This window comes from Sarcophilus harrisii, chromosome 2 (assembly GCF_902635505.1).
Source record: "Sarcophilus harrisii chromosome 2, mSarHar1.11, whole genome shotgun sequence".
Classification (NCBI taxonomy): Eukaryota; Metazoa; Chordata; class Mammalia; order Dasyuromorphia; family Dasyuridae; genus Sarcophilus; species Sarcophilus harrisii.
Genome location: NC_045427.1, coordinates 245,790,760 through 245,809,551, shown reverse-complemented (window position 1 = coordinate 245,809,551; position 18,792 = coordinate 245,790,760). Strand labels below are relative to the sequence as shown.

The following is an 18,792-nucleotide window of genomic DNA, read 5'->3' as shown; positions in this document are numbered from 1 at the left end:
ATTTAAACAGGTTGCCTATCAGCTGTGTATAATCTCATACGCAACATTTATCATCTGTTTTGCTTTTCCAATATATTTATCATTACATTTATTTCTTTTTCATGATAAAAAGGTTGTATGGTGTTTCAAAGCTCAATGCAATTAGCATATCATTTTCACTTATGAAAATTTGGAGAACCTTGCTATTAATGGGAAAACCTCTTTTCTGGACTCTACAAAGGCATCTTCTGTAACAGTGATGAACACTCTTTATGAATTAGATTTCACTTTGATGTAAATATCCAGCAATTTACAGAATAGATTTGCCTTCATAGGCTTATCTATCATTGATTCTTCTATAATTTTCATGGTTAATGTTTCATGTTTTGTGCAAAGAAAGCATTCAAGAATCTATTTTACTCTATCAAAACAAATATTATTCTAAAAATCAATCAAAAATCAATCCAGTAAGATATTGAGGAAATACAGTGTACTGGTATACTGAATGTGAGTACTTTCTCAGATATTTACTAGCTATGTCACCGTAGTAATTTATTTAACTGCTCTGTGCTTCAGTTTATTCATTTGTAAAATGAGGAAATTTGGCTTGATGGTCTCCAGTTCCAAATCTGTTACACTACAATCTTCCACTTTCTATACCAATCATTTAAGAGGACTCTAAAGACATTTGGTTTAGAAAATCATAAACAGGTATAGAAAATATATGTTTATTTCTCATGTTTTCATAACGCATTTGTTGTTGAGTTGTTTCAGTCATGTCAGACCCTGTGGGATTCTATTTGGGCTTTTCTTGGCAAAGATATTGAAACGGTTTGCCATTTCTTTTTACAACTCATTTTATAGATGAGAAAACCAAGGCAAATAAGATTAAATGACTTGCCTACAATTATTAAGTGTCTGAAGTCAGATTTGAATTCAAGATGATGAGCCTTTTTGATTCTAAGTTCAGTGCTCTATCCACTGTACCACACACATAGTTTATTATCATAAAGATTCTATAGAAATAAATTGTATCATTAGCAACTTTGTCTTTTTTGATGAAAGCATCATCAGAAATATCTTCCATTCTTTTGGAAATGAAAATTTTTTTCCCTTTTAAAAATATCTTTTCTTTTAACTATCTTTAAAGAAGATCTGTTACTACCTTTACATGTTTTTCTGCAAATTTGGAATTATGCCTAAAAGGTTATAAAACTGTGCATACCCTTTGATCCAGGAGTGACACTACTAGGTCTGTATCTCAAAGAGATCTTAAAAGAGGGAAAAGGCCACACATGTGCACATATGTAGCAGCTCCTTTTGTAATGGCAAGGAATTAGAAATCGAATAGATATCCATCAATTGGGGAATGGCTGATTAAGTTATGGTATAGAAATGTAATGGAATATTGGAAAAATAGAATCCGTTCTATAAGAAATGATGAACAGGCTGATTTCAGAAAAGCCTGGAAAGGCTTATATGAACTGATGCTGAGTGAAATGAGCAGACTCAGAAGAACACAGTAACAATGATTATGTGATGATCAACTATGATAGACTTAGATCTTCTAGCAATACAATGACACTGATCCAAGACAATTTCAATAAGAAAATGCCATCTACATCCAGAAAGAGAACAGTGGAGACTGAATGCAGATTGAAACATTATTTTCACCTTTTTTTGCTTGTGGTTTCCCCCTTTTTTTCTGATTTTTCTTCCACAACATAACTAATATGGAAATGTATTTTTAAATGATTGTACATATATAACTTGTACATGTATAACCTAGGTTATATTGCTTGCTATGTTGGGGAGGAAAATAAGGGAATGAACAATAATTTGGAACTCAAAATCTTACAAAATAAATGTTGAAAATTAGTTTTACATGTAATTGAAAAAATACAAAACTATTAAGGCAAAGGAAAAAAAAACTGCACATATCTTTAGATCTAGCAATAATACTATTAAGTCTGTATCCCAAACAGATCACCAAAAAGGTAAAAGAACCAACATGTACTAAAATTGGTAAAGCAATTCTTTCTGTGGTGGTAAAGAACTGGAAATTGAAAGGTTGCCCATCATTTGAGAAATGACTAAATAAGTTGGGATATATGAATGTAGCAGAATAATATGGCACTATAAGAAATGACAAGCAGACAGATTTCAGAAAAACGTAGAAAGCTTTATATGAAGTAACACAAAGTGAAGTGAACAGGACATGGAGAACATTTTTTCAACAACATCGCAACGATGAACTATGTATAACTTAGTTCTTTTCAGCAATATAATGATCCAAGACAATCTCATGATGGAAAGAACTATAGTGTCTGAATGCAGACTGAAGCATACTATTTTCACTTTTATTTTTTTCAAGGTTCTTTTCCTTTTGGCCTGTTTCTTCTTTCACAACTTGACTAATATGGAAATGGTTTACATGACTGTACATATATAATCTATATCAAATTGTTCACCATCTTAGGTGTAGGAATGGTGAAGGAAGGGGGGAAATAAATTGGAACTCAAAATTTTTAAAAACCAAATGTTTAAAATCGTCTTTACATGTAATTGAAAAAAAATAGTATTAAAAATAGCAATGCCAATCTACTCCTTTTTATATGTTTGTAGTGTTTTCCTTCCAACTTCATGTATAAAGTCAGTATGATCTAAGTTCGCTGGAGACTAGTTTTCTGAATTACTTTTTATTGTTTTGTGAGGTGATACAAAGTCTAACATTATGTTCCCCTTAATTTTTTTTTTTACAAATGGATTTATCTTTTAAAGGAATGCTGTCCTTGGCTACCATGTCTCTGTTTGGCAAGAAGACTTTGTTTGTGGGATGAGGAAAGTTTTTGGCTCTTTCCAACTCTATATTCTAGCAACTGCTTTGTATCAGTTCAACTTTGCTAACAAATGGTAACAGAATGTTTTTACTGTTGTTTATTTTAAGTTTCTTGTAATTTGCAGCATGTTTAAAAGGGTGATTTCCAGTGCCAACAAGGTAGTGTGAGGATAAAGAATGCTCTACTAAATTCCCCTCTAAACAATTAGAAAACCACCTCAAAATTTTTCTAGGAGCAAGAAAGCAGCTTATCAGCACAAAGGAAAGGTTTGTCTCATTGGGGTGGCAAGAAAGAAAGGTCCAAGAGGAAATAGCAATTAGCTTCACAGGAGGGGACCTACAGTAAGGCTCCAAGTCTATTGCAATAAAAATACATCAGAGAAGTCCCTCCCTCCTCCAAACTAGTAGTCCTCTATGCAATTATTCCATCTGTTCAATGCAGCAAAATCTCACCACCATGATCCCACCCCCAGTAGAAGCCACTAGTTAGGCTTTGACTCCACTGCTGAACAGTAATGAAAACCTGCCTCCCTGGGGCTTAGTAGCAGAGACCCTGTTTTCTTAACAACCCCCAGCAGCAAGTGTCCATCCCTGGGGCCAATCAGCAACAAAATTCCTTCCTCCAGGGCCAGTCAACAGAAAAGCCCTTATCACAGAAACCTTGGAAAGCTTGAAATGCCCAGGACCACAGATCAGCTCTCAAATTACACCATCAATCTCCCTTTCCCTCTCTCCCTTCCCCCCTTCCCCCCTCCTCTCTCTCTCTCTCTCATACACACACACACACACACACACACACACACACACACACCCTCTCTCTCTCTCTCTCTCTCTCTCTCTCTCTCTCTCTCTCTCTCTCTGATGGGAGGGGAGGGGAAAGAGGAGAGGGACAAAAAAAAGAGCTTCACTATAGGTAGACAAATAAGTGATGGGAACAATCAAGATATAAATTTAGAAGACAATTGTCTATATATGAAGCCTCAAAGAAAAATGTAATTTAACCTCAGACCCAAAAATAATCCCCAAGAGAGCTTAAAAAGGATTCTGAAGTAGAGCAAGGAAAAGAAATGAGAGTAATACAAGAGAATTATGGGAAAAAAGTCAACAGCATAGGGAAAAATATACAAAAATTTACTGAGGAAAATAACTGCCTAAAAAAATAGAATTGATCAAATGGCGGAGGTACAAAACCTTATTGAAGGAAGCTTAATTCCTTAAAAACTAGAACTGAATAAGGAGAATGAGACATCAAGATATGATAAAACAAAATTTAAAAAGTAAGAAGATAGAAAATGTGAAATTTCTCACTGGAAAAACATCTAACCTAGAAAATATCCAGGAGAGATAATATAAGAATTATTGGACTTCCTGAAAGCTATGATTAATCATAGCTTAATCATCACCTTAAGGTGGGGGGGGAAGGGGAGGAGAGAGAAAGCCTCCATTTTTCAAGAAATTGCCATTAAAAATAAATAAAACAATTATATATAAAACAAATATATATGTATGTATATATATAATTTTTTTCAAAGAAAACTGCCCTGATATATTAGAACCAAAGGGCAAAAGAGAAAATGGACGAATCTAACTGATCACCAACTGAGAGATCCCAAAATGAAAACTCCCAAGAATATCCAGAGCTTACAGACTAAGATAAAAGTAATGCAAGCAATCAAAAAGAAATAATTCAAATATCACAGAGCTACAGTCAGGATTACACAGTATTTAGCAGTTTCCACATTAAAGAATCAGAGTGCTTGGAATATGATATGCTAGAAGGCAAAAGAGTTAGGTTAGGATTACAAGCAAGAATCACCTACACAACAAAACTGCATTTCAGGGGGAGAAAACGGACATTTAACAAAACATAAGACTTTCCAGTGTTTCTAAATTAAAAGACCAAAGCTGAACAAAAAAATCTGACTTCCAAATACAAGACTCAAAGGAAACATAAAAAGGTAAAAAAAGAAACAAGAATGAGAAACATCTCACCAAAGATATCTTACATCCACATATACTCCAAATTTCTCTTAAAGTTGTTAAGTTATAAAGTAATTTAAATAATCTTACTATACAGAAATATAAACAATTTAACCTCATTGAATTTCTTATTTGTCCTTGGGAAAGGTGGTGATCAGACGTAAAACACTTGTAAGGAGGGAAAGGATGAGGGCTTTAAGAAAGAGAAGGATAAACAAGCAAAAAAATAGCATGGAGAGAAATGGTTATCTTAACTATAATGTGAACAGGATGAACCCATCCATAAAACAGAAGCGGATAGCAGAATGGATTACAAACCACTGTCTTACAGTATGGTGTTTCCAAGAAACATATTAGAATCAGAAAGCTACACACACAGAGTAAAAGTAAGGAGCTAGAACAGAAATAACAATCATGATCCCAGACAAAGCAAAAACAAAAAATAGATTAATTAAAAGAAGGAAACTATCTTGCTGAAAAGTATCATGAACAATGAAGTCATATCAATAGTAAAGCTATATGTGCCAAGTGGTATATTATCTAAATTTTTGAAGAAGTTGAAAAAGTTACAAGAGGAAATAGATAAAACTATACTATTGGAGGATCTGAATTTTCCCCTCTCAGAACTAAATAAATCTAAACAAAAAAATAAACAAAAAAGAAGTTAAGAAGGTGAATATAATTCTGGAAAGCTTAAATATGATAAATCTTTGGAGAAAACTGAATGAGAATAGAAAGGAATATACTTTTTTCCCAGCAGTATAAGTACTTATACCATGTATCAGAACATAAAAACCACAACCAAATTCAGAAAAAGAGAAATGATAAATACATCCTTTTTGGATCATAATGGACAATTAAAAGGGAGATTAAAAATTAATTGAAAATTAAATCATCTAATCCTACAAAAACAAGTAGATCAAAGAACAAATAACAGAAATAATCCATAATTTCATTAAAGAAAATGACGATGAGACAACATACCAAAATTTATGGGATTCAGCCAAAGAAAATTTATCTCTAGTTGCTTAAATAAATGAAAGAGAGAAAAAGCAGATCAGTGAATTGGGACTGCAATTTAAAAAAAAAAAAAGGCAGAAAAAGGACAAATTAAAAATCTCCAACTAAACACCAAATTCGGATTCCTAAAAATCAAAGGAAAAATTAATAAAGCTAAAAGAAACCCATTCAACTAATAAATATAACTAGAAGCTGATTTTATGAAAAAAAAAATAATAGATACACCACTGGTTAATTTGATTAAAAAAAGGAAAGAAGAAAAATTATTAGTACTCAAATGAAAGTGAATTCAGCACCAATGACGATGAAATTAAAACAATTATTAGAAGCTATTTTGTCCAATTACATGCCAATAAATTTGACAATCTAAATGAAGTAAATGAATATCTACAAAAATTTAAATTGCTCAGATTAACAGAAGAAGAAATCCAAATCCAAATTTGGAAAAAGAATTTGAACAAATTATAAATGGACTTCCTAATAAAAAAAATTCCCAAACAAAGTGGATTCACAACTATTTGGAAAAAAAGGCAAAGAGAAGGAGTCCTATCAAATTCATTTTATGACACAAATGTGGTGCTGATACTGAAACTAAGAAGAGCCAAAACAGAAAAAGAATGCAAAAAAAATGTTAAATAAAATACTAACAAGAGAGATTGCAGCAATATATCACAAGGCTCATATACTATGACTATATGGGATTTATACCAGGAATGCAGGATTGATACAATATTTTAAAAATTATCAGCATAACTGACCATATCAATAATTAAACAATACATTCAAAAAATCCTTTGACAAAATACAGCACTGATTCCTATTAAAAATACAAGAGAGCAAAGAAATAAACAGGGCTTACCTTAAAATAATTAATATTTATCTAAAACCATTATCTGTAATAGTAATAAGGAAGGAACCTTCCCAAAACAATCAGTGGTGAATACCCATTATCACCTCTATTATTTATTTGCTGTATTGTAAATGTAATATATATATGTAATATGTATTATATAATTTATATCATGTAATAGATGTGTATAATATGTATATGTATAATGACAATGTAATAAATAATGTATTAAAAACATAAAATATTATTTAATATTGTACTAGAAATGTTAACCACAGCAATAAGAAAAATCATTAAAGAGATTAGAATGGGCAAAGAGGGAACAAAATTACCACTCCGAAGATAATATGATGTTATACTTAGAGAATTCTAAAGAATCAACTAAAAAGTTACTTGAAATTATTAACAACTTTAGTAAAATCACAGGACTCTTAAATAAACACACTTAAATCATTACATTTCTATATACAAACAACAAAGATCAGCAGCAAAGGACAAAGAAATTCCATTTAAAATAACTAGACAATATAAAATATATAGAAAACAAACCCAAGCACTACATAAATATAACTATAAAATACTTTTCACACAAATAAAAGTCAGATCTAAATAAATGGAAAAATATTGCTTATAGGTAGGTGAGCCAATATAATAAAAATGACAATTATATCTAAAATTCACTTATTTATTCAGTGCCATACTAATTACACTATCAAAAAAACCATTTTATAAAGCTAGAAAAATAACAACATAATTCACCTAAAACTATTAAAGTTCAAGGATATCAAGGGAATCAATGAAAAAAATTAGAAAGAAAGTAGTTTAACTGTACCACATCTCAAACTCTATTATAAAGCAGCAATTATTGAAATGATTTAATAATGGCTAATATAATGGTATATTGAATTATTTATAGAAAATGACACCCAAAGATCCAAGCTTTTGGAACAAAAACTTATTATTTGACAAAAACTTCTGGGGAAACTGGAAAACAGTATGGCAGAAATTAGATATACAATAAAATTTCACACTATATACCAAGATAAGGTCAAAATGTGTACATGATTTACACATAAAGGGTAATAACCATAAGCAAATTAAGAGTGTATGGAATAGATTGCCTGTCGTATTTATGAATAAGGGAAGAACTTAAGTCCAAAGAAGATACATAGAGCATTACAAAATGTAAAATTGGTAATTTTGATTAAATTAAAGAGTTTTCAAAAAAAACCAACGGAGTCAAAAAAGTAAAAGAGAAAACTGGGGGAAGAGGGATTTTGCAACAAGCATCTCTGACAAAGATTTCATTTCTTAAATATATAGAGAACTGGGAAATTTATATTAATACATATCATTCCCCAATGGATATATGCCCAAAGGAATGAACAGGCAATTTTTGGAGAAATCAAAGCTATTTATAATCATATGAAAAAAAAATGCTCTAAATCACTATTGATTAAAGAGATACATACAAATTAAAACAATTCTGAGGTACCACTTCACACAACTCAGAATGGCTAATATGACTAAAAAGGTAAATATAGGATTTGGAAGAAATGTGAGAAAACTGGGATGCTAATGCTTTGTTGGTAGAATTGTCAACTAATCCAATTATTTAGAGGAAAACAATTTGGAACCATGCCCAAAGGAGCAGAAAACTGTGAACACCTTTTGATCCAGAGATCACTACTAAGTCTATAGCAAGACATATTCAAAAAAAGGGAAAAGGACCAATTTATACAAAAATACTTACAGTACCTCTTTTTTGTGGTGGCTAAAAATTGGAACTCAAAGGGATGTTCATCAATTGGGGAATGGCTAAATGCTGTGGTATTATGATGGTAATGGAATATTATTGTGCTATAAGAAATAACAATATGATTTCAGAAAAACCTGGAAAGACTTATATGAACTGATACACAGTATCAGAACATTAAACACAGTAACAGCAATATTTTTTGATAAGAATTTATCTATTCTCCACAATATGATACAAGACAATTTCAAAAGACTAATATGATAAAGTATATTATCTGCCTCCAGAGAAAGAACTGATACTGATTGAATACATTCTGAAGCATGCGATTTTTCACTTTCTCTTTTTTCTTTTATTTGTGAATTCTCATACAAAAATGACTAAAATGGAAATGTTTTCATAACTGCATATGTATAAGCTGTATTTGGATTGCTTATTAGCTCAGGGAGAAGGAAGGGAAAGAGAGAATTTAACACTTAAAACTAAATATTTTAAAACTGAAGAATAAAAAGATCAGATTACAGCTGTTTTATGATCTGAATGCCTTGTTTTACAGATAGAAGACACTGAGTCCCAGAAAAGTTAAATGATTTGCCAAGGATACACATGCAGTATCTTCTAATTTTATCCTTCCTCCTAATTTAGTATTTACTTTGGCCTCTGCTACAGTCAGATAGTAGCATGACCACACATAGACAGCTGATTCTAAGACAGCATGACCACACACAGACAGCTGATTCTAAGACAGCACCATATCTATAACTAGTTGCTTCATATCTATTAAAATACAACCAATTCTATTCTTATGTTGCTATTTGATGTTCATCATGTCCAACACCTTCCAACTCTTACTGAAGTGTATAGAAAATTCAGGTATGAAATCTTAATCTACAAGCCTCTGATCTCTGTCTTTCATTTCTTGACCCTAGAAATTATTTTCCAACAATTTCTGCTACTCTCTCTCTGTCTCTAGTTTCATTCTAAAGTTCATATAAGGCACATACTTACTCTTGTTAAGTTCTTCACATTAACTTCTCTTACTTTTTTCATGCTTCACAACAGATATTACAGTATAAGCTCTAATTAACTTCAAGGTGGTCTGTTCATTTACACCTGATATAGATGACCAAGTTTTAAATGGTCTTTTTGCCTTTGTTGTCTTTGGGTACAAGAGGAAATCAATTTCATTAACCTTTTTATTCACCTCTCTGAGGTAAAACTGTAAGCATCCTTCCATTTGGTTGCAGCTTCATGTCTTCTAGCTTCAATCATAGCCAGAAGATTGTAGCACATTTTCTACAGCAGTATGTCTAATCATTTATTACTAAATAAGACTGACTAGTAAAAGAACCAACAGCTGTATATGTGTGTGGGGGCAGTTTAAGACTTATATGATTCCACCTTTTCTACCATTTCATCCTTGGCACTATGGAAACAATGCACCAAAAGAACAAAAATCATCCTCCCTGAGAAAATTATATTAAATTTGAAGCAAATATTCAGCTTTCTCTTTCCCTGTCCACATATGCTGAGATTCATGAACTGATATTGGTAAAAAAACTATTTTGTAGTCAACGCATCACTGAAATCGATTCATATTCTCTCCTTTGTTCCCCCAGTCTCTGACACTGAGGTAGCCTTTCTTTCTCCTTGCCAAGTCTAAATACCTCTGCCTTCATCCTTGATCCTATTCTTTCTCAATGTCTATCAAATTGGCCACATTATCATTCCTATACTCTAATCTTCCAACTCTACCCTACCTATTAATTTTTTTCCTTTTGGCTATAAACACACCTGTCTTTCCCATCCTGAAAAAACCCTCAATAGTCCTTTACAATTCCCCACAGGCTATCATACTATATCTCTCTTAGCCAAACTCCTATCTAAAGCTGACTTAGAGACTCCAATTTCTCTCTTCCAACTTAGTCATTCACCATATCATTCAACAAAAAGAGTTTTGTCCAAAATTACCAATAATTTTTTAATTACAGTTAAATAGCTTTTTAATCAACCTTCATCCATCTTGATTTTTCTACAGCTTTTTACATTGTTGATTACCCTTTTCTCATAGGTTTCTCCTATCTAATCTTCATGACACTGCTCTCTCTTTGTTCTTCTCCTATTACAACACTCCTTCTTAGCTTCCTTTGCTTATTCATCTTGGTGACTTGAGATATTTTCCAAATGGTTATGTTCCAAAGCTTTTTGTCCTGGGCTCTCATCTCTTCTTTCTCTATATTCTCTCATTTAATAATCTCATTGTCTTCTATGGATTTAACTATCTCTATGTAGAAGATGCCCAGATTTATATATCCAACCCTAGTCCCTCTCCTGAATTTTAGTAAAGCATCACCAATTGTCTTCATTGGATATTTTAAGCTGGATTTTCCATATGAATTCCAAAGTAACTTGTACAAAACAAAGCTCTTTATCTTTCCCCATAACCCACCACACTCTTTTAATCTTCCTTATTTCTGCTAATATCATTTATCTTTCCAGCAACAGAAGTTCACAACCTCAGGATCATCCTCAACTCTTCACTTTCATTCACGCCACTCACTCCACATATTCCATCAATTGCCAAATCTTATTGTTTCTGTCCTTTCTCTCTTTCTCTGAGTCCCCACTCTTAGTTCTCAATTAAAATATCATAAAAAAAAATCTCTCAATCTGCTTCTTACTAAAGTTTTTATCCTCAATCTAAGCCATTACCCTAGATAATTGTCAGTGATTTTTTCTAAAGTACAAGTCTGACTATGCCACTCTACTATTTCATAAAACTCCAATGACTCCCTACTGCCATAAGGATCAAATATAATCTGTTTTGTCATTAAAAACCTACAGTCTTAGCTTTTTTAATACTACTTACAAGATACATCATTCCTGCCATCATACTTTACATAGGCTGTCTCCCATGTCTTCCCTCTTTACAACTTCTCAGAATATTTTGTTATATCAAACTCAGTTCAAATACCACACATTTTCATAAAGAATTTCTTGATCCCTCTGGTAGTGCTATCCTCTCCAAAATTACCTATTACTTGTTTGTGTGTGCAAATGTACACATTTGTGTCTTCCCTTTTGAAAGAAAGAAAACATAATGACACCAGGGCATACTCCTTTTTTCTTTATATCCTTAACTCATGGCACGTTGCCAGGTACATAGAAAGAGCTTAATAAGTAAGTGGTTGGTGACTGATTACCATTCCATTTACTGCCTGTGTAGCCATGGACAAATTATTTAACCTCTCTGAATGTCTGTTTCTTTATCTGTTACATCGAGACAATACCCATAGTACCTATAGGATTCTTGTGAGGACCAAATGAGAATACATCTAAGTACTCAGTAAACATTAATGTACTAAATATCAGCTATTATAAAGAGCAAACACCTGATTCAGAAAATCTTTTAAAACCTATACATAGGTTCTCTGAAAAAATAAATAGCATCTGATTCTTACTTCTACTAGTCAGGCTTATCTACATTTATCTAGCTAACATTTTGAATTTGGGACTTAATCAGGTAGATTCAAGAAATCTAAATTTGAGTTAGTTCAAATACAACAGTTTATAATTAAATATGAATCAACTCTTAGATTCTTTAGGATCTATTGTTATTCACCAAAGTAAAATAGCTTTCCTAAAGAAACTTGTTCCTTACCTGAGTTGGGACATTCCTGCAGAGCTTTTGCCATGAGTGTATTGGCAATGTTCTTCAGTCCAGCTCGATATTCTAATCTCACAGATTCTAACCTGAAGTCACAGAAATTAAGCAGACAATCAAAATTAAGCAATTAATTCAATTACAACCCCAACAGCTTCAAAAAACCTTTATCAGAAAGACTAAGGTTTTAGACTTGCTAAACCATAACAGTAGTAGCTATAAGGTACCTAGATCGCTAATAATTCCATTGTACCTTGAATAATGCATATGTGAAAAGTAATGGAAAAAAATTCTGATGTACCTGTGCCATTACCATTCTTTGAGAATAGTTGCCAACAAAAGGTTGAAACCTGATGTTCCTTAACATTATTAAAACCAAAAAGGGAAGATACGCTGAAAAATGATAAGCCTGGTTGCTAAAGATACTTTTAGGATACTAAGGCCAGAAGAAACAAAGTAATTAGCATTCACAGCCACTCAAAGCATAAACATACATATAAATTTAACTTCTCCAGAAAAAGCAAGGTCAAACAGGAACTGACCATGAAAGAAGAAGCTCCCCACATAACTTTTTTAGTCAGAGATATTTAAGAAGCCCTCATCTTGCAATCTATCTATAGGCAAAAGTTCAAATGTGCATGTTAAACATGACTGTGACTCACCACAAATCAGGGTTCTTTGGATTCTTCAAACGAGACTTCTCCAAAATGGCTCTTGCTCTGGTTAGCTGTCCAACCTTCTCCTCCAGTCTTGAAAGCAAAAGCCATAAGGGTGTAGAGTGGGGACACTTCTTCAACTAGTTCCCAAAATAAAGTTTGAAGAGAGAGTAGAAATCAAGAAATTAACACTACCTCCTACAGAGACCTAGAAAATAGAACTAAACAAGTCTCAAAATAAATCTGTCTTTATTACACAGTTACCTCACTTTTTTTGGGGGGAAAGGGAGCAGTTTTTCATGTCACCCAGGAATGTTCTATCTTTTCAATGTTTAGTATCAATCAAAATGACTAAAAAAGGAAATCTCTAATGTATATCCCCATAGGCATCAACAAGTTATGGAATAGGCAGTACAGAAAACTAAAGATATTATACATATAAAGATGTTATATAAATCTGGATTTCTTCTCCATACCTAAACTCTTTAAAAAGTTTCATTTGTACTACTGTGAAGTTAAAACTGCAATTTGTATACCATAGCTCTTAAAGGAATTCACAAGGTTGACATATATCAAATTAAGAAGGAAAGATTCAATAATCTTGGTGAAGTCATTTTCCCTACTAACTCCTCATTCCTAATTCCTGGGGCCATATCTTTCTGCCTACTAATAAAGATTAACAGCTAATTAAGACAACCACTTTGATTGTGACAGCCAGGAGAGCTACTTGATGAATGAAAAACAATTTGAAACAGTTTCCTTACCCCCTGATTATAGGCTTCCCGGGCTTTTTCAGTCAGCTCTTCTTGCTCCTCAATCTGCCCTTTCATCATCCACAGTTTGGGGAAATCTTCATAGTGCTTCAAAGCTTCTTCACAAAGATCTTGAGCAGCTGCAATGTTCCCTAGCACCCATTCAAGCTTCACAGATTTCATAAACACCTAAGCAAAGACAGAATGGGTTCTACCACTTATTAACCACAAACCAATTTATGTTGGTACTCTTTTTGCAAAGGAAGAAGTTTTACATAAATCAAAATCATGAGATTAGAATAAAAGGCACCACTGCTTGGGTGTTAACAGTTCTCTTGTCTTCTTCCAAATTTCCAAATCATAAAACACCTGAATGAAAAAGAATTCTCAGAGATCATTTGGTCCAATCCATATCTGAACCATAAATCACTTCTTCAACATCTTTGATACTTAATTTCAAATGAAGACCTTGAAGTAAGGGGAAATTTACTACTTCCAAAAAAAATGATTTTTTGCACTTTTAAACAACTCTAATCTTCAGGAAGTCTTTCAAGATATTAGGCCAAAATATATCTTCTGCAATTTCCAACTATTATCCTTTGAGACCAATATTTAAAGGCAAGTATTATGTAATTCTAAGTTCTGTCTTCTCTGGGTTCAATATCCCTATTTCTCAAAATATCCTACCTATGGTATAGTTTTGAATTCTCTTACCATCCTGTTTACATTCCTCTGAATGGACTCCAGAATTAATTAAGAAAAGGGCCAAACAGGATAGAATACAAGTGAATCTAACAACTTCCCTCCTTCTGGATACTAGGTTTTTATTAATATATTCAAAGATACTATCAGCTTTACTGGTTTCCTTGTCATGATGTTAATTTATATTAAGCTTGAAGTTCCTTAAAACCTCTAGATCTTTTTTCACATGAACTGCTTTTTTCACATGAACTGCTTTCCAGCCTGTAGTCTGCTCAACATACACTGATACAAATGATTTTTAAAATATCAAGACATTACATATATCCCTATTTAATCTTAATAGATTTAGTCCACAATTCTAATCTAGTCAGTCATTTTGATCCTGCCATTTAAGCATAGTTTTCTTTACCACTTCAGTCTCTGCAAATATGAAGACATATTGTTATGTCATATTTTCATAATAATTTACCCTTAGAGTAACTGAACCAGAATCATACAGTCAATATATATCAGAGACAAGACCTGAACTCAGAACATATATTGGCTATATGATGATTCTAAGCTAGTCATGATCTCTAAGTTCAGGCAATTCTCTAAGGTAATGTCTTTTGTTGGCAGAGGGAACTCACTTAAGAGTTCCCTTCACTAATGAGTTCACAGATCCAAAACCTGTTGCTATTATATACAAGGAGATCCAAAAATCTAAGTGCAATTTAAAAAGGTTAAAACTTCCCTAAACTTTAGGGACAACCTGTAGTATTATTTAAGTTTCACAAAGTATCTTCCACACCATCACAATGTGAAATAACTAGGATAAATAGTATTTCTACTTTATACATGGGGAAATCAAGTGACTTTCCCAGGATAACAAAACTACTAAGTGAAAGAATGAAGAGTAAAATCCTCCAAGTCTTCTGGATTTCAGAGCCATATGCTCTTTCCTAATATATCACCTGTTTTTCATCAAAATGATAACAGTATTGAAGAAAACAAAACCAAAAAAAGAATTCCTTGACCTACATAAGTTCTGTATTATGCTAATACTAGATCCTAAGGACAAAATCTTAACCCACCTGTGTGCTGAGCAAATTAGAACTTTGTTGGAAAAAAAAATAGCATTGTTCCTCTAAAAGAAAACCACAATCATTAGCAATAAGAATATATATTCCAATATATTTAACAGATTTCAGATGCCCTCAATCCCCCACCTTATCTGCCTGAAAAGAATTCTGAACACCTCCTCACAATATTCAATCCCAGAGAGTGTCTAAGAAGCAGTCAGGCCTATTGTTCCTTCCTTTCCCCACTTACCCTCGCAGTAGGAGCACTGCTCCGAGCCTTAGCCAGCAGCCTCCTAGCCCGCTCATATTCATTGTTCTCTGACTCAAGTTTTACAGCAGCCAACCAGATCTCTTCACTATTAGGGTTGGCCTGTAAGAAAAAAGGCAAAGCACATACAGTTCATGAACAGTACATTCATTTCTTACCTGATTAAAAATTCTAAATTACCTCATAATGTCCGAGGAAATCAGAATATCAGCCTACTAGGTAAGTATATATGTACATATCATGTAATCCCTGCCCCTCTCTCCACACCCCCCCCCAGTCACAAATATTACGATCATTATTATTATTTAGAGATAATAAATATGCATATAGTCAATCCTTGATAACTCAAGTATGGATTATTGATAACAAAATTAAAAAATAGAGTTAATATCTTTCTGCTACCCAGCAAAATTCTAGGCTGCTTCTTCCTGCTTTAAATCTATGTCCAATCAAGGGAATATACTTGGGTCAAAAAAAAAAAAAAAAAGTAAATCAGTTATTTTAAAAAAAAATTATACTCTTAAGTCAAAAATAAATACTTCTGGTTATCTTATTTGGTAATATTCTTTTTTTCCTTTTTTTTGAGAGGCAATTGGGATTAATCAGGGTCACACAACTAGTAAGTTGTAAGTGTCTGAAATGGGATTTGAACTCAGTATCTCCTAATTTCAGGACTAATCCACTCCTGAGCAATCAAAAAGTCTTAGGGAACCAGTAGATGCTCTATCCACACTGTACCACCTAGCTGCCTCTTTAGATTATTTTATTTTAGATTATAAAAGTACTATTACACTCCTTCCTTCAGCCTATTCACCTAATTAATACAGAGCATTGAAGTTATCTTAAATATTTCTGGGAGGAGAATTAGAACAAGCTGAAGAGATTAAGGGACAGTTACCTAAGAAACTGAGGAAGCATGGATTTTTAAAATAATGTATTTGGTTAATGCCAAAGTTGTTAGGATATATTACAATAATCAACAACAACAATAAAAAAAACAAACATCCAAATACTTAAATGCAACCAAGGCTGGCTAATATTAACCATGTGTAGTATAATTTCTTATGATTTTGTACTCTAAACTCAAAACAATGAATGGGTTTCTTGCTACATTAGCTGCCATTAAAATTTAGCAGCACAAGACAGACTCTTATATGGCAGATCATTCACTAACATTTTCACGGCCATTTTTTCAAATTACTCTTCACTGTCTTAAATTTACATGGAAAGATTGTAGTTCTACAATTTGTTAGACATTTCAGATGTGGAACTGGAATTTCTTTGACTTCTCTAATAAAGACATCTATTCATAAAATTGCATATTATTTAAAGTGCAGTACACATGAAATAGAGTACTGGAAGTGTAAGATGCCATCAGAAATAACATTTCCTATTTTTGAAAGCAAATTTTGAACCAAGTAGCAACAGCCCAATCTGAGTCAGCTTAACTAAAAGACCTGAGATACTCAGAAGGCACCAGTTCTGATAAGTCAATACACAGCCATGTAAGATGAAACAGACCTTCCTTGCCTTTTATCCTTTCAAACTATGTAACATCTCCTAAACTAGTTTTTGGCCTGTTCCACCACTTCTTGATTATTTGGGTAGATAAGATATTGAGAAAAAAGCATACCAAAATCATTTCTATTTGGCTTAAGAATGTAGCCAGATAGAATCTGGTCTTCACTCTTTCCTCTTGCTTCAGACCTGTCAATGCAGATGCTTTACCTAGGATCACAAAGGAACTTGAGTCTTCTTGATTAATCCACTCCTGAACAATCAAAAGGTGTTGGAGAACGAGTAGATGATACCTCCTCTTTAAGGGGTTTTGCATTCCCCATGTCCAAAGTCATTCAGGCCTTGATATTATTCCTACTTGTGTTAATACAGTTATACCCACCTGGAAAGCCAAGGCCAAGATGCTTCTCGCAGCAGGCACATCTCCCGCCAACCACTTGGACTTAGCCCCCATGAGCCAGAGCACCTCAGCTTTCGGGCAATGAGCCACTGCTCTTTGCAGGAGTGCTTCAAGGGATTCCCTACAAAACAACAGGGAGTTGTAGTTACTCAGATTTGTCACCATAAAATTGTAGAAGTGAGTGTGCTAACTTCCATTATCTTCTGATGTTGTAAATATAGTTATTATTTCAAAGTCCAAAATTATAAATGATTCATCAAGTTTTACAATGGGGAGGATTCGGGAAACTCTTTTTGCCCATAAAAATCCTAAAACCAACTTCACAATAAGGTTCTACAAAGCACCTCTTTGTTTAACTACTGTTCTCTGATAAAAGCAACTTCAGGAAAGATCCTTTTTACAGCTTGTGTGTCTTGGAAAGGGCCTACTCACTGAAGCAATAATTCTCATAGGATATGGTGCTAAGTCAGGCATTTTCACCTTGAATCACTGAAAACAGTCTGGATGGCAATGATAAAAACAATTATAGTTAAGTCTATAGTCTTCCAACAGGAAAAGAAGAAAATGACAAAGACCATATTATTTTAGAAGATATTTTAAGATGGTTTAACTTATAGTGACATTTGAAGGCTGCTAATCTTTAAAAAAATATATCTTAGTGAGGCTTAAAAAAAAAAGTCAATTCTAAATGATTCCCCGTTTTCCACAAATAGACACCCTCCCCACCTCATAACAAAGCTCCTTAATCTCTGACATTCTTAATAAAAAAAGAATAATAGCTAATACTTGTAAAGTGCCTTAAAGTTTGCAAAGCATTTTATATATTTTGTTACTTTTTATCCTCACAATACCATGGGAAGTACTTAGAATTATATCCATTTTACATATGAGGAAACTAAAACAGAGAGATATTAAATGCTTTACCTAAGGTTACAAAGGAACTTGAGTCTTCTTGATTACAAATCCAATGGTATATCAATTGTGCTACCTAGCTACCACAAGACTATTAACCAAACTCAAAGATCAGTTCAAGATTTCTCATTCCTTTACTTTCTTAGTTTCTGGTCTGGAGTAAAACGGGAATTAAAGAACTACTAACATAGATAAAGCCATGTAGAATGGTAGTTGATCACTCTAAAATTATCACTTTAAGAGTTACATGTAGAAATACTCTGAAAAGAATTAACAACCTTATAAAATTCAGGCTTTTAAAACAATTTGGCGCTAGATATAAATTTTAGGAAGGTCAACCCAGATTCAAGAAATGTCAGATGCACATCATAGAGAGCAAACCTTAAGAAGCACTAGCAAGAGTTAAACATTTAAGAAATTGCAACACTTAATTTA

The 18,792-nt window shown here is 33.0% G+C and overlaps 1 protein-coding gene across 1 annotated transcript in view; it reads right to left on the bottom strand.

The window, feature by feature from the left end:
- Positions 1-18,792, bottom strand: part of PRPF6 (pre-mRNA processing factor 6) — a 70,398-nt gene that overhangs the window by 16,268 nt on the left and 35,338 nt on the right. Inside the window, exons 14-18 of the mRNA XM_003757553.4 lie at positions 17,428-17,566; positions 15,510-15,629; positions 13,509-13,685; positions 12,751-12,884; positions 12,086-12,177 (exon numbers count right to left, since the gene is read on the bottom strand). Coding sequence (XP_003757601.1) covers positions 12,086-12,177; positions 12,751-12,884; positions 13,509-13,685; positions 15,510-15,629; positions 17,428-17,566 — 662 coding nt within the window. The remainder of the gene's footprint in view (positions 1-12,085; positions 12,178-12,750; positions 12,885-13,508; positions 13,686-15,509; positions 15,630-17,427; positions 17,567-18,792) is intronic.